Source organism: Triturus cristatus, chromosome 8, assembly GCF_964204655.1.
Source record: "Triturus cristatus chromosome 8, aTriCri1.1, whole genome shotgun sequence".
Classification (NCBI taxonomy): Eukaryota; Metazoa; Chordata; class Amphibia; order Caudata; family Salamandridae; genus Triturus; species Triturus cristatus.
In genome coordinates, this window is record NC_140591.1 from 52120315 (window position 1) to 52141925 (window position 21611).

At 43.9% G+C, this 21611-nt stretch overlaps 1 protein-coding gene across 2 annotated transcripts in view; it reads right to left on the bottom strand.

Moving 5' to 3' along the window:
* Window positions 1-348: 348 nt before the first annotated feature.
* LOC146800046 (uncharacterized) overlaps window positions 349-21611 on the bottom strand; it is a 125614-nt gene continuing 104351 nt past the window's right edge. For both annotated transcript variants that reach the window (XM_085620963.1, XM_085620962.1), the window contains one exon: window positions 349-2970. In XM_085620963.1, the coding sequence (XP_085477089.1) occupies window positions 1541-2970 (1430 nt within the window). In that variant the 3' untranslated portion in view covers window positions 349-1540. The remainder of the gene's footprint in view (window positions 2971-21611) is intronic.

Genomic DNA, 21611 nt, shown 5'->3' on the forward strand with positions numbered 1-21611 from the left:
AGCACTGACGGGTGATAGTTAAGGATAAGGATAAGCCAAGGCTTAGGAATCTTCTGAAAACAAGTTATCTTTCAGAAAAGGTTTGATTACTCTGGTTCTGTGACCTGCACTTCCTCACAACCCACTGATCCATGTAACCTATCTGGTTCACACATTACAAAATACCAAAGTAAATGGTAGCATTTCTCATAAGCCAAGTTACTGCAAAATATCACAAATAATATATCAACATTGTATTATAATTCATCTTCAGATACCATCTAAAATTACCCCTTAGGACAAATATCAACCTCCATAAATCTTGTGAACCATCCAATTGATTAAAAAAATGGATCCTTAAACCACTTAATCGTGTCCTTCATTTTTACTCTGTTTTTGTTTATCAGGAAACAACTTTTTGACCAGGGTCTAAATTAGAAGTTCCAGTTTTTGGATGTTTCAACTGATGTGACAGGATATATCTACATTCAGCTCTTTAATCATGAGCTGAAATGTAGGTGCCAGAATCTTTAACAAGGAGCCGGGCTCTATACTCAAGGGCCGGGATAACGGTGCCAGAGTCATTTACTGGGAGCTAATACATGTTTCGTGGTGTGCTGCTCCTTCCTCAGGGCTTACTTACAACCTCAGAACATAAAGAATACCATCTATACAGGCATGTTGCTTTTACAGAACAAAGTCTATTCTAATTGGATCTGATATTAAAGATGAACGTTTTGTCACCTCAGGTGATCCTTGTTATTATGATGCGGCTATAGGACTGTCAATAAAGATACCCTGATATTTTAGACATAAGGCTTGGAAAAGGCCTCCCCATGTGTTGGTGAACGTGGGCAAGAAAAGATGGGAACTGCAGTTGAGATGACCGGTTAAAAGGTCTCACCCTCGTATGGGTTCTTTGATGCTTTAGAAGATATTGTTTCTGTGGAAAGCTTTTGCCACATGCAGTGCAGTGATAGGGTCTCTCTTCGGTGTGTAATCTTTAATGGGTTAAAAGATAACCTAATAGTTTTCTCACAATCTTTGCAACCAGAAGGCTTTTCTCCTGTATGTGTTCTCAGGTGCTTTTGAAGATGAAACGTGAGTAAAGCTCTTCTCACACTCAGGGCAGTGAAAGGGGTTCTCTTCTGTGTGAATTATGTGCCGAGTTACAAATTGGTACTCATTAGGGATGTTTTGCTACACAATGTGCAGTGATAGGGCTTCTCTCCTGTGTATTCTTTGATGTCTTAAAAGATGGAAGCTTGTCGTACATCTTTTCTCACAATCTACACAATTATAAGGCCTCTTTCCTGCATGTATTCTAAGGTGAGTCTCCAGATATGATTTATGAGTAAAGCTCTTCTCATAGTCAGTGCAGTGATAAGGTCTCTCTTTAGTATGTGCTTTTTAGGTGCTTTTGCAGAGCTGGCTCTCAAGTAAAGCTCCTCTCACACTCAGTGCAGTGAAAAGGCTTCTCCCTTGTGAGAATTCTTTGACAAGTTAGAAGTTGTGACTCTTTAGTGAAGCTTTTCTCACATATTGTGCAACAATAGGACCCCTAGCGATGATGTGCTTTAAGATGCTTCTGAAGGTATGACTTTTGAGTAAAGCTCTTCTCACACTTGATGCAGTCAAAGGCCCTTATATTTGTGTGAGTTCTTTCATGGCCTAGAAGATTTGACTTTGTAGTGAAGTTTTTCTCACACATTGTGCAGTTGTAGGGCCTCTCTCCAGTGCGGGTTCTTTCATGGGATAGAAGAGTTGACAATTGACTAAAGCTTTTCTCACACTCACTGCAGTGATAGGGCCTCTCTCCCGTGTGTGTTCGTAGGTGTCTTCGTAGAGCTGGCTTGCGATTAAAGCTCTTCTCACACTCAGTGCAGTGATAGGGCCTATCTCCAGTGTGTGCTTGGAGGTGCATTTTTAGAGCTGGCTTGCGAGTAAAGCTCTTCTCACACTCAGTGCAGTGAAAGGGCTTCTCCCCTGTGTGAATTCTTTGATGAGTTAGAAGTTGTGACTCCTTAGTGAAGCTTCTCTCACACATCGTGCAACGATAGGATCCCTCACCATGGTTTGCTTTAAGGTGGCTCTGAAGGTATGACTTTTGAGTAAAGCTCTTCTCACACTTGTTGCAGTCAAAGGCCCTTACATCTATGTGAGTTTTTTCATGGCTTAGAAGATTTGACTTTGCAGTGAATTTTTTCTTACATATTGTGCAGTGGTAGGGCCTCTCTCCAGTGTGTGATCTTTCATGGTATAGAAGAGTTGACTTTGTAATGAAGCTTTTCTCACACATTGTGCAGTGGTAGGGCCTCTCTCCAGTGTGGCTTCTTTCATGGTCTAGAAGAATTGAAAATCGAGTAAAGCTTTTCCCACACTCACTGCAGCGATGAGGCTTCTCTCCAGTGTGTGTTCGGAGGTGCTTTTGTAGATCTGCCTTACGAGCAAAGCTTTTCTGACACTCAGAGCAGTGAAATGGCCTCACACCAGTGTGGATACTTTGGTGAATTAAGAGATGTTGCTTTCTAGTGAAGCTCTGTTCACACTCAGAGCAGTGAAAGGGTTTGACGCCTGTGTGAGTTCTTTGGTGAGTTAAAAGAAGGTCCCCTCGAGTAAAGCTTTTCTCACACTCAGAGCAGTGATAGGGCCTGATTTGTGTGTGGGTTCTTTGGTGAATTAAAAGATGATGCTTTTGAGTAAAGCTCTTCTCACATATGGTGCACTGAAAAGGTCTCACTTCTGTGTGTAAGCTTTTATGTCTTAAGAGACTTTGCTTTTCAGGAAAGCTCTTTTCACACTCTGTGCAGGGAAACAGTATCTGCTCTGAATGGATTCCTTGACACACCACAGGAAATGTTTTCTTGTTAAATCTCTTTTCATCCTGAGTAAAGGTCAAAATTCTGTCAATTTTGTTGACAGTTTGGTTTTCTTCAAGGGAGTATGGAACAGACTCCTTCATAGTCATATCTTTTGTTTCCGATTTGTTGCCTGTAGAATGAAGAGAAGTAAAAATATATATTGCAAATTACTCTAAAAAAATAAAAAGCACACATGATGTTAAATTTTACAGCCAAACAGTCTTAATAAAGGAAGACAAAAATGTTAACTAAGACAGTTCTCTATCTAAGGTAGTTTCATTAAATTCATCAGTTAATAGTCCTCAGTCATAAGATCAATGAACAACTTTCAAACTAGAAACATTCAGCAAATAAAGTGAAAATGAAAAGTAAGGGAAAAGGCAACATTTGCTTTACATATTTTACCATTTAATAAATCTAAATATTAGAGAAATATTAACAGTAGGGGGAGACGCAAATCAGCCCCCAAACATTTGTTGCTTCTTTGCCATACTAAAGGAAGTGTTGACAGAGCTAAAATCAACCCAGTTGGAGATGGCAAATGATATGAAAGAGTTTCAGCAGTATGAAGGAACAGATAATTGGGCTATGTGCTAAAACTGAAGAAATGGAACAGCGTGTGCCAAGATTGTGAGGAAAAAATCCACAACACTACTAAATTAATTGAGTAACTGGAAAGGGAACTAGCATTGCTCAATGAACAAGACCACCTGGAGAATCGCTACAGATGTTCCAAAATGCGTATTCATGTACCAGAATGCAATGAGGAGGTTGTGAGCTCTATTCCATTCATTGAGGGTTTATTAAATTCATATGTACTCGCAATTTTACAAGTATCTTCAGCTGCGTCATGCGGTCCAGGCCCATGTCCCTCTAGATTCCAGATTGCCTGCCCATAGCCCGCCCGAGGCTCAGGTGATGTTGGGGTGTCTGGGGAGGGGGGGAATATCCCGCATCTATAAATCCCTGATCAACAATACCCCGGTAGATTGGAGCGGACTAAAACAACGATGGGAGACCTGGGTGGGTCCCTTGGATGATGCTGACTGGAGGGACGCCCTTATGGCACCCAGATCGCTTACCACTTCCACTAGGATGCGGCTCATCCAACTTTACTACCTCCATGCCGCTTATCTGACTCCGGACCGCTTATATCGTGCAGGCCTCCGCCTGGACGCTTCATGCGCTCGCTGTGGGGTAGATCCGGCAGACTTCTTCCACAGGGTATGGTCTTGTTCCCGCCTGGAGAGTTATTGGGCCGCGATTGAAACAGAGTTAACTGAAGTCCTGAGATGGGAGGTCCCCCATGACCCTAGAATGGCTCTGCTGGGCATAACGGATGGGCTAGACGGGTCCCGTAATGAAAAGTACTTTCTAACTACTGCCCTAATGGTGGCCAAAAGAGATATCGCGGCTGCGTGGAAACAACCGGACCCACCCAGAGGTGCTACCTGGAGAAGAGGTGTGGACTGGTGTGCCGCTCAGGAGCGGTTGTTGTACACTGCCCGGGGCTGCCCCAAAAAATTCCGTAAAATATGGGGGAAATTGCTTGGGGGCCTGTTTTAAGGGGTGGGGAGTGCGGGGGGTGGGGGCGGGGGATGGGGAGGAGGGGTGGGTCTTGCAATTGCTTGTCAATGCTTCCATGATAGGTTTTATTGATGCCAAGTTAATCGAACTGTTGTGTGTCATCCTTGTTTTTGCTTTCTACAAAGAAATAAAAATTTGCTTATCAAAAAAAAAAATTCATATGTACTGCTAGAATACAAGTAAAACACTACAATGTGTCATTACATACTAATGTGGTTACCCTTAAAGCAGAAGGACCTGGGTATAGTGCGATACATACAACAAAAATGGTCCAAACGGACAATCCGGATTGTTTTTTTAAAATTAACTTTATTTTCGTTTTGAACAAAATTGCAGCAATTATACATTGACAGAGGTCGAAGGCAAGTTGTGGAAATATGGATTTTCATGATCAGTTATGTCCCCTATCTTGGACCCCAACGGTTTCATGTATAAATCACAAGTACATGTATGTTCCCTCCAGTTCCAGTTATGAAGACGCAAACACATGTGCGTCCACCGTCAACATGCCCTCTGTCAGATCCGCCATGAATAGGCCGGATATTCCCTTCCTAAGTACGAAAGGCCACCGCCTTTATATGGCTCACTTATGCCATTTTACAGTCCAGGCAAGTAGGCCCTGATTCTGTCATCAAACTCTTCTTGCCTTCTGCCTCTGAAAGCTCCAGTCTGAGCCTGCATCTGTGACCATGAACTTTGTCTCATTCTCTGCGCGGCTCACAAAGCCTGACATCAGCCTATTCTCTGCCAAGAACTGTATTTCACCTTCGAATTATCTGCTTCCCCCTCAGCCGATGCATTCCTGCCTAGTAGTTTAAGTAAACATTCTTTCCAGTTACCGAGCAAAAGGCCCGACTTCTCTGTCTTTATGCAAGTAATTCATAGCCCTGTTACCATGGAATATTCCTACCCCCTCGCATTTAGTGTAGACACTTAGACGCTTGTACACGCACTCACAGTCAGTATAGAATAGATTTTGTCCGAGAGCCCTTCCCTTGTGGATAACATAGTTCTTTAAACATAGGATGTTAGATATGATTTGGGATTAGGTTGACTTGACCCCCCAGACTTTTTGTCTCCACATGTAGAGCTAAATGTCAAGTCCCCTTCACCCTCTAGTTGCGCGTCAATCACACGTCATGCTGCTGCGCGCGCATCTCTGCCAAGTATTTCTGCTGACATTGCGAAATCATCTCCAGGTATCCACCCACACATGACAAATTACCCATTATCATCAAGTGGACGCCCACATGGACGCCCACCTTCACGCCTACTTACACGCCCACATGCTCTTATCTCATTCTCTCTTGCTCTTTTGCTTACGTACAATTGAGAAATGTATATATACTGTACTCTGTGAATAATGTTCTGAGAATATTGAGAATACTTTTCAGCCCCGTCCAGATCCTTTTTTGGTGATGGAAATATTCTCCCTTTGACTCGAGTTATTGGAATAAATCCCTTTATGAATCTGATACCACAGACTCAGCCTCTTGCTTTATGCATGATCTTATTTATATACTTAAAAGTCTGAGAGCGTAATATTTTATTTACCACATAATGGCGCCCGAACAGTTTAATCTCTTTCCCCACACGCCGGAGATGAAGGTCCAGTTTTGCCCCCTTCCACAGCCGTGATGGACTTCAAGCGCGCACGTCGCGGGTCTTCCCGCCAACTCCCTCAGGCCAACGAAGGGGACAGACTGCGACCAGGCATCCATACGAGGCGGTGAGGAACGCAGATTGTCCTACCCAGAGCCCACCTGCGAGAGAGCTGTGTCCGAGGTATACAGAGGCCCACCAGATTCCGAAGTTCAGAAGTATCCAGGTCACGAGTCGGGTCCAGTCCAGTCCAGTCCGGTCCAGTCCAGTTCAGTCAAGTTTCTGAGGCCTTCCGTTTCCGAAGCTACCCGGTGAGTACCATTGCTGGGGAGGCATTTCTGACGTGCACATAGGTTGTGCCGGTCAAGACGGGTTTGGGTACACAAATCCGGTCTGCACTGTTTCAGCAGTGTATATGTACTGTTTAGCAGTATATCAAGTATTCCGAAGTATCTAGTTATTGTCGAGAATTATGCTTGGTGATTTAGTTTTGCAGACGATCATCATTGTTGTTCATTTAAATGTTAAATGTTTAATGTGTTAAAACGTCCTGCATATTGTGGTATGAATGACTGTTCATTATTGTGTTTTTTGTATTAGGTGTGTTCAAGATTAAGTATCAGATCAGTTGTCAATATGCCGCTCTTTTCGAAATTAAGACAGATCACAACTAGAAAAGGGGTACTCGAAGAAGCTGTTCCTATTCCTCCTAGGGACACTACAGGGTACTTTATGTATCATAAGCATGGCCTAGACGCCATACTATTTCTTGATTTATGGGTGGACTACACCAAAGAATTATCAGAAAGTCACAGGTGGCCCGCAGCTGAGACCTGGGATGCAGATTGCATCGTGAAAGTAGAGGAAGAATTATGGAAAAGGAAAGCTAGATAATAACAGAAAGACGCCATTGATTTATGGCGAAAAGAATCGTATAGACGTACGGAAAAAGCACGTAGACAGGAAGAGAAGAGTAAGGAGAATTCAAATAAAGTTCGAGAAAATGTGTTAGTTGAGGAAGGTATCCGAGTAAAAGCAGTAGCTAGAGAAGGAGCAACACCTGTGATTTGATGACACCCCTAATGTACAAAGTGCTAACGAAAGAGTAATTTTTGAAAAGTTTAGCTTGAAAAAAAAAAAAAAAAAAAAAAAAAAGAATTGTGGGTATTTCGAATTTGCAAATTGTTCAAGAATACAGGTTTGTGTTCTTGGTGGTCCAGTGAGCCAATGTGCTGGGTCAAGTCGGTGAGATTATGACCCCCTGAGTGCAAATTGTATGTAAAAATAATTTTTCAATTGAGCGAATTATTGCAGTTTTTATGGAATTGAGTAGTCTTTTTGTCTTTGACAGCTTCAGAGTGAGGAGAAGGTGGGGGCTGTGTAGAGCAGTATGTGATACAGAAATCGGAGACAGATTCTGACCTTGTAGCCAGTGTAGGTGGGGGCCGGTGAGAGGAGCAGAACAGAGGCACTGCTTAGAAAGCTTCTCTGACATCGCATCTGTGTAATGCCTGCAGCCGGAACAACAAAAAAAAGTTGGCTGGCAGCCCAGGCTCAGGCCGCGCTGAGGGGCTATTTTTAACTTCTCTGATAAGACAGGGCAGCTGAGAAATGTAAGTCGAGAAAGATTCCCTTGTTCTATTCTGTGCAAAACGAGTGCCCCGAGGAAATGTCTATGGAGACGATTGGTTTTATTTTTTAGCAATTGTTATATTGCTTCTGGCCAGAAAGTAAAATGTTGCTCTTGCTTGGAATTTTAAGGGCTATGTGCCTATATAAAAACGATTTTCAAATTCAGACATTTTTGAATTGTGGCCACAAGCTGCCACCAGTTGCATTGGATAAATGATCCAGTGGTTAAAAGTCTGTGAGGAGAGATGAGAGGTGCGTCTTCGTCTGGGACATTAGGGTACATTGTGTTGACGAAGATGCATAGCTCATTTTTATAAAAGAAAACAAACAGGTTCGTGTGTTCTTCGTTTTTGATTATTATTGCTGATTCTGTTTTTATAAAAGAAAACAAACAGGTTTGTGTGTTCTTCGTTTTTGATTATTATTGCTGATTCTGTGTGTCAGACTTGACACGGTGATTTCAGATGGGGGTGTATAGGGCAGGTAAATGAATTATTGATTATAAGCCTGACAAATTAAGCAGGCCAGAATGTTCGCCTCTGAGCTGTAGGTACTGTAATTGCGCATCGCTGCTCATTTATATATGTTAGTGCAATTGTCTATGCTTTCTGTGCTTGGTATACTGATGGCTTGGCATATGTATTTTATATATGTTTTGTTTTTGTGTTGTATTGACCAGTCTGTTTAGCGTTTAATACCAAGTTCTCCTGTGCAAGTACAGAGATAGTCGTGACGACGGCGATCTTTGCACAGCGCTTGGCTGGAACTTGTTCACAATTACTAAATTTCACAGACGTGATATTACCTTTATCATGCTGTCAAAATAGCAGACAACACGTTATCAGTGTATGTCTAATTGGTGTTGGAGATGAATGAAATAAAAGGAAAAATTATGCAAGACTAAAATATTTTTCACATGACTGCCTTTCTCTTATAGACAGGCAGCCTCGGTCATATGTTTCCAGATTGGACATTAAGGAACAATTATGATCTGTGCACTCGCATCTTAACTCTTGAAAGGCCTGTTTTAAATAAGGACTGCCACCACAGAGTGACAAATGAGGCTCGGTATTTAGGGTAATGAGAAAATATCTGACAGGATTTCCTTTTTAAAGTTTGCTTTAGTAAGCTCATTCTTGTAAGTGGTGGCCCCAAAAGTTGACTTGTTTTTAAATTAGGCTGTTTATTGTATAGGTGGAAATTATTGCAGAATTACTGATTTTTTTTTTAGCAGATGAATTATTTATTATCAACTTTAACAACTGTTCTTAAACTTGGTTTTCCGAATATTTAGGTAATTTAGCATTCCTATTAGGGCCTACTAGCATTAATATTGACTTCAGGTTGGTGTAGGTTCATGTAATAGGGACATTTGCATATGAGATGTCATTTGGCTAGCTTATGAGCTAACACAATGAGGTTTGTACATTAATTTGAAGGATTTCTCGCCGTTTCAAATACGCTGTGTATCCCCTATAATTTTGCTTACGCCCAGTAGCTACACACAGGGATTAATAGTGTTGACAAGACACAGGGTTTGATAGTGTTTGACAGCAGTGAAATCTGTTTCAGATTTCCTCCTGTCAAAAAGGGGGGGAAGGAGGAGAATATTGGCTTTCTGCTGGCCCCTGAGGAGGTTCGCTTCCCGCTAGCCCCTTAAGAAATTAAGCCCCTTAGAAATTAGCCCCCTTAGAAATTAAGCCAAGGAAAAGATATGGTGTTTTCCCCTTTTTCTCATGTTTTATTGTGATCTTTCAGGGGAATTAGTCCAAGCCCCTAATACAGCTTCTACTAAAGTCCTCCCTTTAGACACAAGAACACACTGTGGCATTTGAAGAATTAAAGAGAGCTTTATGTCAAGCACCAGTTTTAGCAAACCCTGATTACAACAAATCGTTTATGTTTTTTGTGACAGAGCGGGATGGAACAGCACTATCTGTCCTAACACAAGATCATGCAGGAAAACACGAGCCCTGTGCTTATTTTTCTAGTACATTAGACCCAGTAGCACAGGCTTTGCCTGCGTGCCAAAAATCAGTTGCAGCAACGGCCTTAGCCATAAGACAAAGTGACTTGATAGTGCTGGGCCACCCTCTGACAGTACAAGTACCACACGCAGTAGAGGTTCTCTTGAACCGGACACAAACACAACACCTGACTGTAGCTAGACTGACAGGCTATGAGCAAACGTTATTTCAACCACACATAGAGATCAGACGATGCAACATACTGAATCCTGCTACCCTTTTGCCCTCCAGTACAGAAAGCGTTTCACCACACGACTGTGTTGAAGTAATACATACCGTGACTAAACCAAGACAAGACTTGACAGACGTTGCACTCCCAGACCCCGACCTAACACTATAAGTTGACGGCTCATGCATGAGGACAGGGGCGGGAGAATTAGTGACAGCATATGCAGTGACTACTGATACTGTAATAATAGAGACTAAAAGAATAGACATATTGTCAGCACAAGCAGCAGAGCTCATCGCCCTGACACAAGCGTGCATAAGAGCTAAGCACCTGAGAGTAAACATTTACACCGATTCTCTGGCGAGAAAGAGGTTTCTTGACCTCTCATGGGGCCAAGATACAGCATGGCCCCCTTATTCAAGCCCTACTGGAAGCAATACATTTACCAACAGCCATAGCTATCCTAAAATGTAAAGCACATACTAGAGCCACAGATACCATTTCCCAAGGCAATGATCTGGCAGACCGAACTGCTAAACAGACAGCTCAGACCCCACTAGACATGACAAAGTTACAGGTTCAATAAGTGTCCAAAGCCATGACAGTTAGGGATCCTTCCAAGGATGTACAAGACATACAGACACATGCTACTGTAGACGAATTAAAGAAATGATCGGAACAAGGAGGGGTACTGACTGATCAAGGTTGGATGACAAAGGGCAAATCCACATGGTTTCTTTCTGATTCAAGGGTACAAGTGATTATAAATACCGCACATAGTCCTGCACACTTAGGAGAGAAAGCAATGATAGATAGCTTACAGAATATATGGTTCAACAAGCACCTGCGTGCAGCAGCGAAACAAAAGGTCAGAACATGTATGATCTGTTGCCAATTCAATCCAGGTAAAGGCATTCCGATGGAACAAGGTGGATTCCATCCACCTGACCACCCTTTTGAAGTGCTCCAAATGGATTATATCCAAATAAACAGATGTAGAGGTTACAAATATGTCCTGGTACTAATGAAGCAGGTGTCCCTTCTGTTAGGGTATACCTGGAAATTCCATTGTGTGCGACATCCTGAAGCAGCAGGCCTTGTAGAAAGACATAATCAGACATTAAAAATTTGCGCAGACAAAGGTATAGACTGGATGGTAGCCCTGCCGGTTGCCCTCTTTTACATGCGAATTGTAGCTCATTCTAGAACAGGCTTATCTCCCTATGAAGTGGTCTTTGGTAGACCACCAAATATGTGGGGCACTCCAATGCCTAAAAGATAATAACATGCTGACAGATTACCTGGCTTCCTTGATGTCTGCACTACTCTCTTGTTGTTCGCAGGTTGCTGCCACCTTCCCTGACAACACCCAGGTCAAAGAATACTCCATCGCTCCTGGATGGAAGGCGCCAAAGTCAGTGCTCTGGACCACGGGGACGGCCGTTAAAGTCAAAGTGCACCTTCACCACTCTTTTACAAAGGAAAAAGACTTTGAACTTGAATTTTGGATTTTGAACACCATTTTCTAGAGGAGACTCCCCAGCAGTTTCCACAAAGCTAAACTTAGATCTAAAAAAGGTCAGAACCCGTTTGATCAATTAAGTCCACTAGGTGGTGAAGCGGTTGAACATGTATTCTGGCTTGCATAAGATCTTGGACTATAATATTAAAAACAAAGAGCAAGATGTGCATCACGATAATATGTATCAGCTTAATACTACATGCTATTTTTCCTCCTATTGCCTCACTCTTATACTCCTCCACTAATGATACCATAAAGCACACATTTAGTGATCTGCCATCCTATGAGCTATCATATCGACTTGCCTTACGCAACAATACCTTTATTCAGATGCTGCACCATTCACATCAGACTAGCAATGCTACAGACTGCTGGGTCTGTGGCCGACTCCCCCCCTATCAGAACTATAAGGGAGTTTTGCCCCTCTTTCTCTATCCGTTCACACACAATGGCTCCTGTGGAGTATGGTTTAGTTTGATTAATTCCCTAGATTCGAATTCCGCAGTTTATCAAGACAACTGGGTATGGGGAAACCTGAACTTAGTTTTGCTTAAAGTCTGCTACCCTAACAAGGAGGGACTTCCCAAAAGAACAGGAACTGATCTAAGAAATGAAGTATATGGATTAGGTAATTTTACACTCAACCTCATGATCCTGAACGTTGAATCTGAAGCTACACCAATCTTGCCCGCCATGTCCGTATTCCCAGTAAAAGGGGAATTATGTATAAGAAAGAATGGCTCCATACACATGGGCCATAGTAAATGCACCACTGTAATAAAATTCAGTGATCAAGGCAAGTCTACATTTAGAGCTTCTCGTCATTCCTACTTTATATGTGGCCAGACCGCATATATACGCCTACCTCTAGATTGGGATGGTACCTGTTACATAGCATTCCTCCTACCACCTGTTTTCCTAGCTCCTCCTGATTATCATAGAAATACTCATTTAGTACACAATAGACAGCAGAGAGATCTCCCAATTGTCGATTACACTGAAACAGCATGGGAAAAATACACAGATTTCAATAAAGGTTTCTTTTCCTATATAGGTACAGTTACCAATAGTAAGCTGATACGTAGATTAACCAGAACCCTTGAAGCAGTAGTGAACGAAACTATTTCCGCCTTAGGCAATTTAACAGAAGAGCAGTCTGCTATGCGGATTGTTGTGCTTCAAAATAGTCTTGTCCTTGACGTTATCCTGGCCGATAGGGGCGGAGCTTGTAGGGTCATCGGATCAAGCTATTGCATTTTTCATACCAGAAAATTCGCCATCTGTATATAAAGCCATAACTCGCCTTCATAAGATTGTAAGCCAGATACACCAGAATCCAGGCACCTGGACTTGGTCCGGTTGGTTTTGGAGTGTATTATCTACCTTTGGATGGAGGGTCCTATCCTTCCTAGGTATTGGCCTTCTTATACTATTCAGTTGCTGCTTATGCCTGCAATGTGGACCAGCGATTTGTGGTCTGTGTGCCACATCGTGTATTCCACATCAAGGTTTTCACTCAAGATCCCGGAAGAAGAAAGAAGAAGAAATGATGCTCCATGAACAAATCGATGGATTAATGAAGATTGATGTCTCTTGATGGGCAAGTAGGGGACAAGGAGGGAATGTGGAAATATGGATTTTCATGATCAGTTATGTCCCCTATCTTGGACCCCAACGGTTTCATGTATAAATCACAAGTACATGTATGTTCCCTCCAGTTCCAGTTATGAAGACGCAAACACATGTGCGTCCACCGTCAACATGCCCTCTGTCAGATCCGCCATGAATAGGCCGGATATTCCCTTCCTAAGTACGAAAGGCCACCGCCTTTATATGGCTCACTTATGCCATTTTACAGTCCAGGCAAGTAGGCCCTGATTCTGTCATCAAACTCTTCTTGCCTTCTGCCTCTGAAAGCTCCAGTCTGAGCCTGCATCTGTGACCATGAACTTTGTCTCATTCTCTGCGCGGCTCACGAAGCCTGACATCAGCCTATTCTCTGCCAAGAACTGTATTTCACCTTCGAATTATCTGCTTCCCCCTCAGCCGATGCATTCCTGCCTAGTAGTTTAAGTAAACATTCTTTCCAGTTACCGAGCAAAAGGCCCGACTTCTCTGTCTTTATGCAAGTAATTCATAGCCCTGTTACCATGGAATATTCCTACCCCCTCGCATTTAGTGTAGACACTTAGACGCTTGTACACGCACTCACAGTCAGTATAGAATAGATTTTGTCCGAGAGCCCTTCCCTTGTGGATAACATAGTTCTTTAAACATAGGATGTTAGATATGATTTGGGATTAGGTTGACTTGACCCCCCAGACTTTTTGTCTCCACATGTAGAGCTAAATGTCAAGTCCCCTTCACCCTCTAGTTGCGCGTCAATCACACGTCATGCTGCTGCGCGCGCATCTCTGCCAAGTATTTCTGCTGACATTGCGAAATCATCTCCAGGTATCCACCCACACATGACAAATTACCCATTATCATCAAGTGGACGCCCACATGGACGCCCACCTTCACGCCTACTTACACGCCCACATGCTCTTATCTCATTCTCTCTTGCTCTTTTGCTTACGTACAATTGAGAAATGTATATATACTGTACTCTGTGAATAATGTTCTGAGAATATTGAGAATACTTTTCAGCCCCGTCCAGATCCTTTTTTGGTGATGGAAATATTCTCCCTTTGACTCGAGTTATTGGAATAAATCCCTTTATGAATCTGATACCACAGACTCAGCCTCTTGCTTTATGCATGATCTTATTTATATACTTAAAAGTCTGAGAGCGTAATATTTTATTTACCACAAAGTGATCGTTTACAGCAGATAGTACTTTTACAATTGGAACGGAGCAGTGAGACAATCCGGGTAGGTTAACTCAATTAACATATACTATCACAACATAATTGCAACAGTTCACAAGAAATAGATAGATCTTATTTCTCCGAAGGGAAGAGTAGACACAGAAATACATCACAAAAAGAAATGCAAAAAATTTAGATTGCATTTGAAATCGATGATATATATACATTATTTAAAAATGGTTGCTCCATTCAGGAAAACAAAGTTCTCAGAAAAAGTGCCCATGTACAGATTAAAGAAAAAAAAAAAGAGAAGGGGAAAGACCCGTAACATAATCAATCTTTTTACAACAGAGCCCGTCCATATATCCAATTAAACAATTTGATTTTGTTCCACTCTTAAGAGGTAATTGCTTGAGTCAATTTTGCCTCCCTATAGACAGTGTCTTCAAACCAGGCAGCAGAAGCAGGGAACGTTGACGTTTCAACACAAAAAAAGGGGAAGAGGCCCGTGAGGACATTAACCACGAGTCTTCATCAGGACAAGGTACACAATGAAAAGGGGAGCAACCTGGTGTCATATAATTTCCAGTATGGGGACTGATGAATGAATTATAACAAAAGCCAGCCGGTTCCTCGTCTGGAGGGAAAACTCTCCTATCTCTTCCATGCAGAGTCTCCAAAGTACTGGAAAAGCGGCCTTAAGTACAAAAATCTTGGTCCGTAAAAACAAACAGAACTAATCTATTTGGTTGAAGGTTGGAGAGTCCCTCTTGAATGAATCAATGGACCGGCTAAGTAACAAAGGCTTCCTCTCGGCCGCAACAGGAAGAGCTTTCCAGTACTTTAGGGTAGTTTAGGCTTATCAGAGGTTAGTGCTAAGCATTTGTTGCAATAAATGAGACACACACACGCAAGAATTATTATGTAAAGTTTGATACCAAGAACGTCGTTATCAGGTAAGTACTTTTGAAAATATCGTTTTTTACAGGTAAGGAAAGTGTTCACTTGAATGCGTCCTTACGCAGCAATGCTTTCTTATGGGGACAAGGGCATATGTTGCATACAGTTATTTAAGGTTGGTTTCTGGAGGTCTTCTTCGGGACTTGGGGGGGAGCCAAGGTTCAAGGTACCACCAGCAGTTACTCGCTACCTGCCCTGGACGCTCCAGGTGCAGATGTGCTTGTCTGGTTGGTGGGTTTGCCCGCTATGCTGGTGGAAAGAGGCTGCAGAGGGGGACAAGTCCAGGAGCTCTTAATGGGGGACACGGGTCACAAAGGTCCTGGGAGCAAGAAGGCATACATGATTCTTGGGTACTCTGGCTGGGGCTCTCCGGTGCAAAGTAGATAGGTCGGCTGGACTAGGTGCACCAAAGGTCCTCGCGGTTGTCGATCACGCTGGTTGAAGGTGCAAATATCAGGACAGCTGGGCTACTCTGGAAGTGGGTCTCTCTGGTGGCGATGTCCCTCGATGGCTGCTCGGTTTCGATGCAGGGAGAGTCTGGATTGGACTCACACAGGCTTGGCGTGTTGCAAGGGATCCGGTAGCCCAGGTATTGGTGCTGTGTGGCTCTGGTTGGTCCTGGTGTTTTCACACTGGGTGGGTCGACAGGTCTGGCCTTCTGGGGCACAGGTACCTCTGCCTGGGCGGCTGCATCGTCCGGCTGGCCGGGGAGATGCAAGACGTTGGGCTGGACTCTGCTGCTTCGGTGCCTGTGGACTGCAGGGGAGTAGCTCCTCTACTCCAAGTGAGATCTCTGGCAATTTGCAAAGGGCTGGCAGTCTACTGAGGTACTTGGCAGTTGCTCAGATGCAGTACGAGTCACTTTGTGGCAATGGTCGAGACTGGTGCAGGTAAGCGGGCCTGGCACCAAAAGTCCACAGCAAGTACTCTGTTCTTACTTTCCCTCAGCTCTTCTTTGTCCTTTTATTCTGTATCCTTTGAATCTCAGTTCCTGGCATCTTGTGGGCCTTCTAAATACTCGATTTAGGGGCATTAAGGGGTATGACAGGTAGTAGCCAATGGGCTGCCCACCTTTAGGGTGACTGAACCCTCTGTATGACCACTTCCTGTGGGGAGTGGGCATAACCCTGATCCAGTGAGCCTAATGCCACCTAAAACCAAAATGGTGATATTTTAAGTTTTATGTTCACATCAAGTAGCCCACCTTAGGGGTGGAAATAGCCTGATAGTGAACATGCGCTAATTTTCCTGCCTGTCCCGGTGCCAAATGGGCCGGGGCAGTAGGGTGGTACCTCCAGACTGGGGAATCCAGGGTCACATAAAGACGGCAGAGGCCTTTGAAGCCTCTTGCCTTGATATTCTGATAACTAGCAATCCTGCTTGGAGGAGGGGGGTAACACCACTGCACAGATCAGGCTTTGTTTCTGACCTCAGAAAGCATAGGCTATCACCTCCAGGGGCTCAGAAACTAGTCCGTGGTGGCAGGCTGGTCAGTACCAGTCAGCCAATACACCAGTAGTCAGTAAGTTTTCAGGGAGCACTTCTAAGGAGCCCTTTTGGTGCATGTATTAATAAATCTATCCCTGGAATCAATGTTTCCCGGTTCGACCCCATGCTGGCCAGGAGAGCTGAAGAAATGGAACCGGGGATGCTGCTCCCCCGGGGCAGAACACTTGGACATAGTAACCTGGCACAGCCCACACCCTAGAGACAATTATTCTGCTGGACCACACACAGGCTGAGGGAGCCAGAAAGACTGAGCAGGAGGTGCCATGGCCCCAGGGAACACAAAGAGGATGAAGTGATCGAAAGCCGGAGTGAGGCTGCTGGTATGTGATCTCCGATGGTCAGCGGTCTGGCCTGGACAGTGGCACGGGGTCTTAACACCCATCTATGAACAGATAAGGAGCAAATCCCTTACTGAAGAGCTGGACTAGCTCTAAGAGAAGGTAAAGGGGGGGGGGGGGTTGCAGCAAGCCCTTGGGCTTATACAGTGGACACTGAACTGAATGAGGCACAGCCATGGCCAGCTGAGGCAAGTGGGGCACCCCCAGGCCCATCTCGCACCCGACAGGTGTTATTCTTGCGCTCTCAACAAATATTACCATAAGTGAGCACGAGTGTTCCACATGCAAAAACAGTTGGTTTGAAGTAAAGCATTACGGCCCATAATGCGGATGGTCGATTGGGAGAGAGGACTAGATCGACAGAGTGAGTCTGTTTTCGCAATCTGGCTGGGTTGAAAGTTAAGGCACTATTTAGAGATCAGGGTACTGCCCAATCATGGAGAAAGACAAGGAACAGAGGAGCCTGTGTGGAACCTCCTGAAACTCCACTTGCGGAAGATTCCATAGAAACATCTGCCTTGGCGGATGTGATTCTACAAACTGTCTGTCGCATTCACCAAGACTTGTACAGAATGACAGTCACCAAAGCAGAGACAAGGATAGCGTCAAAGAGGATAAGTTTCATAACGTGAGAGCAGAGCGAGACCAACTCAGGGGGATTGGAAGGGACTGTGTGAAGGAATAAAATCTGTGTTAAAGGAGTAACGGAGGGAGAGGGGTTTACTTCAATGTCACAGTTCCTGCTGACATGGATCAAATCCTGGATCCCCTGAGGAAAAACGTTCTCCTTGTTTCATCATTAAACAAGCACACAAAGCCCTCCTGGTTAGACCAAACCCTTGGCCCCACAGGCCTATCATTGCTTGCATTCTTAACTACACCAACTGTGACATGATACTCTAAGTTTTGACAACAGGAAAATTCTTGTGTTTCCAGACTATACAGGGCTGATGCAACAGCAACTTCATTCTTTCCTGGCTGTTAAGTAAAATCTACATGCTATGCAACTGGACTACATTCTCATGTTCCTGCCAAGCTCAGGGTTAGCTTTCAAAACAAAATGTTCTTTGAAACACCAAAGGCTGCCTGGGACTGGGTTAAGGCAACGGACCGCAAATGGAGCAGAAGAGAGCGGCAGTACTACCCGGGAAGGTGTGAGAGAGACCCCAGTCCACCACACATGTCAAGACAGCAGGATGTGGGAGACGAGAAGCAGATGTTTCAAACCAGCAGCAATTAGGAGCCTGGAGATGGCTCAAAAAGAGACAAAGGAGTTAACACCAGCTCCTAACACAGAGGCTCGCTGCATCCCCCACCCCCTCAACTTGAGCCGAGGACCATAATGGAGCATTCTAAAGAGGAGCAGATACAAACAACCACTTTAACTGTGATCCTTTGGATTTCCTAAAGTTCAAAAGGAATTAAGTAGATTTTTAGAGGGCGGTGCCAGTTGAAGAGGCATCAGGCACTGCCGACTTTACCCGGGTAAAAGTTTCATTTGTATGCAGGGGCAAGGGGAGGAAAAACACACCTTGAACGGTTTAGTTTATTTTAGGTTTTTTTCGTTGGTGGGTAGGGTGAAAGATGCTTCTGGTTCAGAAGTATTGGGTGATGGGAAGAGGTCAAACGAGAACACAGAACATGGACGGGCAGTTGAGCTTACAAGTCTCTTCCGAAGTTGGGGGAGTAGAAAGTTTTAAAGCCACAAACCAACACAAATACATGGAGTATTTGAAAATCTTCTCCGGTAATGTTAATGGGTTGGGCAACAAACTCAAGAGGCGAGTGGTGGCTCAATATAATTGTAAGCAGGCACCAAAACTAGTTCTCCTATTGGAGATAAACTTAGTAAGCAACCACTGTAAATGCGTACCTAGGGGACAATATGTAGCACTGGCACATTCAGGCTGAACAAAATGTTCAAGAGGATTGGTGAGGAACCCCCAAACCCCCCTCACCATAACCAAAGGGCATAGCTGGACCAGAATGGTGGTTACACGGGGATAACAGGCATATACTATTCATTCTAAACATACGCAGGGATAGTTGAATTATGCTGCAGGGTTGACTAAATTATGTAGCAAGAAAAGGCAAATCATGTGGGTTAAAGCTGCACACTTCTTTATAGCATTGCTTCATTATATTGCAATTTTTACAGAATGTAATACAATCTGTGTGAATATTTTACCTCATTAGTACCAGTTTATCAATCAATCAAATACAGAAACATACAACTCAAAGAAGGTCAGTTAACTTTTGTGAAGGCCCTTCCACTGGGCAAGAACACGTCACAACATTTTTAGTAACTTTTAATCCGTTTGAGAAAATATACTTTTTTGGGGGTAAATCTGCAGATTACATCAGATGATTGATTTATTATGTGGCAAAATAAGGTGTGGGAGGGATGGGCGGAAATAGAAGCTAGGAGGCTTGATTGCTTTATCAATGGTTAGGATTTATTATAGTTCTTGTCACAAATACAGCTGTCTGAGCGTGAATCTGATTGTAGGGCGTCGCCTCCCAGGTTCTTCCTTCCTTATTCTTGTTTGGTGGGGCTTTGTTGACTAGTCAGCCGTCCCCCAGGAAGCTCAAAAGAAATAGAGAGGTCGGCAAGGAGCTCACACTGAGTTTTGCTGATTGAAACAATATTAAGGAGGGGACCACCACCGCACCAAATGTGAAAAGAAAGCTTCAGAAATATGCCCGTGATATGGCCTGTCTTTAAATGACCCGTTTGTATTCTCAGTAACCTGTTCCTATACAGGTTTTGTCTAGAGGATATTAGGCACATCCTGATAATGAGAGAGATGAGGGAGGAAGATACTCATGTGCTGGTGAGGGGAGGGATAAATGAGGGATGTATACGTCGATACGGAGGCTGAAGGGAGAGACAATATCCTGATTCCCAAGTTACACCCACTTGTGCCGATAGAAAAATAGAGAGGCCCCCGCAGCCCCCCTCCCTCTGACTACCTCACGGTTCCCACAACTTTCCCCCCCCCCATTGGCCCGGCTCGTTTACGGTGTCACTCACCATCCAAGCCGCAACTCTCTGGAGTTTCGGCAGCGTTCTCATACTTTCTGTTGGGTATCCACCACTCCTCTGTCCACTCCCAGTCTTCTTCGCCCTCGCTATCCAGAACTTCACCAGCTTCCGCATCCTCCTGCAGCTACGGTTCCAGTACTTCCTCCTCGGCATTCCTCCACTCGACCAAGTTCCGCTATAGTGTGTTGTGCTTCATCCTCACGCTGCACTCTGGCGCGAGGATGTCTCACGAGGTTAATGTATTGTTTAAATGATGTTCCGTGATCGAACGCTGCTCGATGCGTTCCAGGGTTCTGACAACGTTAAGTCAGTTGTCTGGAGTCCTGGTGCGCAGCGGGAGCGTCTGGTTGTGGGTGCTTGATAATATTGAAATAAACGTCAAGCCCTCAACATAAAGAAGTCTCTGACATCTTATTACATAACATTGGCAACGAGCGGACGAAGAATCCACCCTAGCACCCACCAGCCAAGCTGTACTCACTTCGCCACCTCCTGATTTACTCTCGCTCCTGCCTTGCTGGCCTCATCCCGCTTCGTCGAGTTCCTACCCTCGACTTGGATTTGGGTCCGACTCCTCCCCTTCGCATTCACCGATCCGTGCTGATTTGGCCTTTCGTGGACCTCCTGATGACGTTAGCTGCCCTTTGCTGGTTGTCATAACCACGGGACCACACTTTGTTACACGGATTGGAGCGTCGAGGGAACACCACTGCGCAAGCGTCGAGCGCCCATTTTGAATACTCCCGGTCACTTAGCAACGCGTGTATACACTTCTACCGGAGCAGGAAGACACGCATTCATACGCGACTTTGTTACTTTGCAACTACATGAAGGTAGGATATAGCCTGCATTCTTCTGCGGTGAGAGGCACACCTTTTACATTATATTTCAAAGGAATTTGACCAGGACACTCCATTCAGTCTGTACAATCTAACGGCGACAGGCACACCTTTCCCCTTAATTTTTATTTTTAAGCCTGCACCTTTCTGGATTATTATTCATCAACAGTTTGCACTTATTTATTTATTTCTTCTCACATTTTACTGCGTTAGCATTCATAAGAAAGTGTTATTTTTGATTTTTAATGCTGTATTAACTTTTTAAGGTTAAAAATATACAATACTTTGTCTTTCTTCCATGGCGTCATCACAACAGTTTGCGAAACCTCCTCCTTTTTTACAGCATCCTGGAAAACCAAGCATTCCATGGCGTCAGTGGGTAAAGGCATTCGAAAACCATATTGTCGCTATCGATGCTGTCAAGTTTTCTCCTGTACGCAAAGTTGCAATTTTGTATGGTTGCCTAGGTGTTGCAGCACAACATGTATTTGAGAATTTACCCAAATTTCCAACTCCGACTGGAGAGGCTGGTGATGCAGATCATTGGAATTCTTATAATGAGGCATTATCTCGTCTCACAAATCATTATGATGAAGAGCCAAATATAATGCTAGAAAGACACAATTTTTTTAGGAGAAAACAATGTGAAGATGAGACAGTAGAAGAATATATTGCACAATTGAGAGTGTTAGCTTCAACATGCGAATTTGAAGCAAATCCAGACATTTAC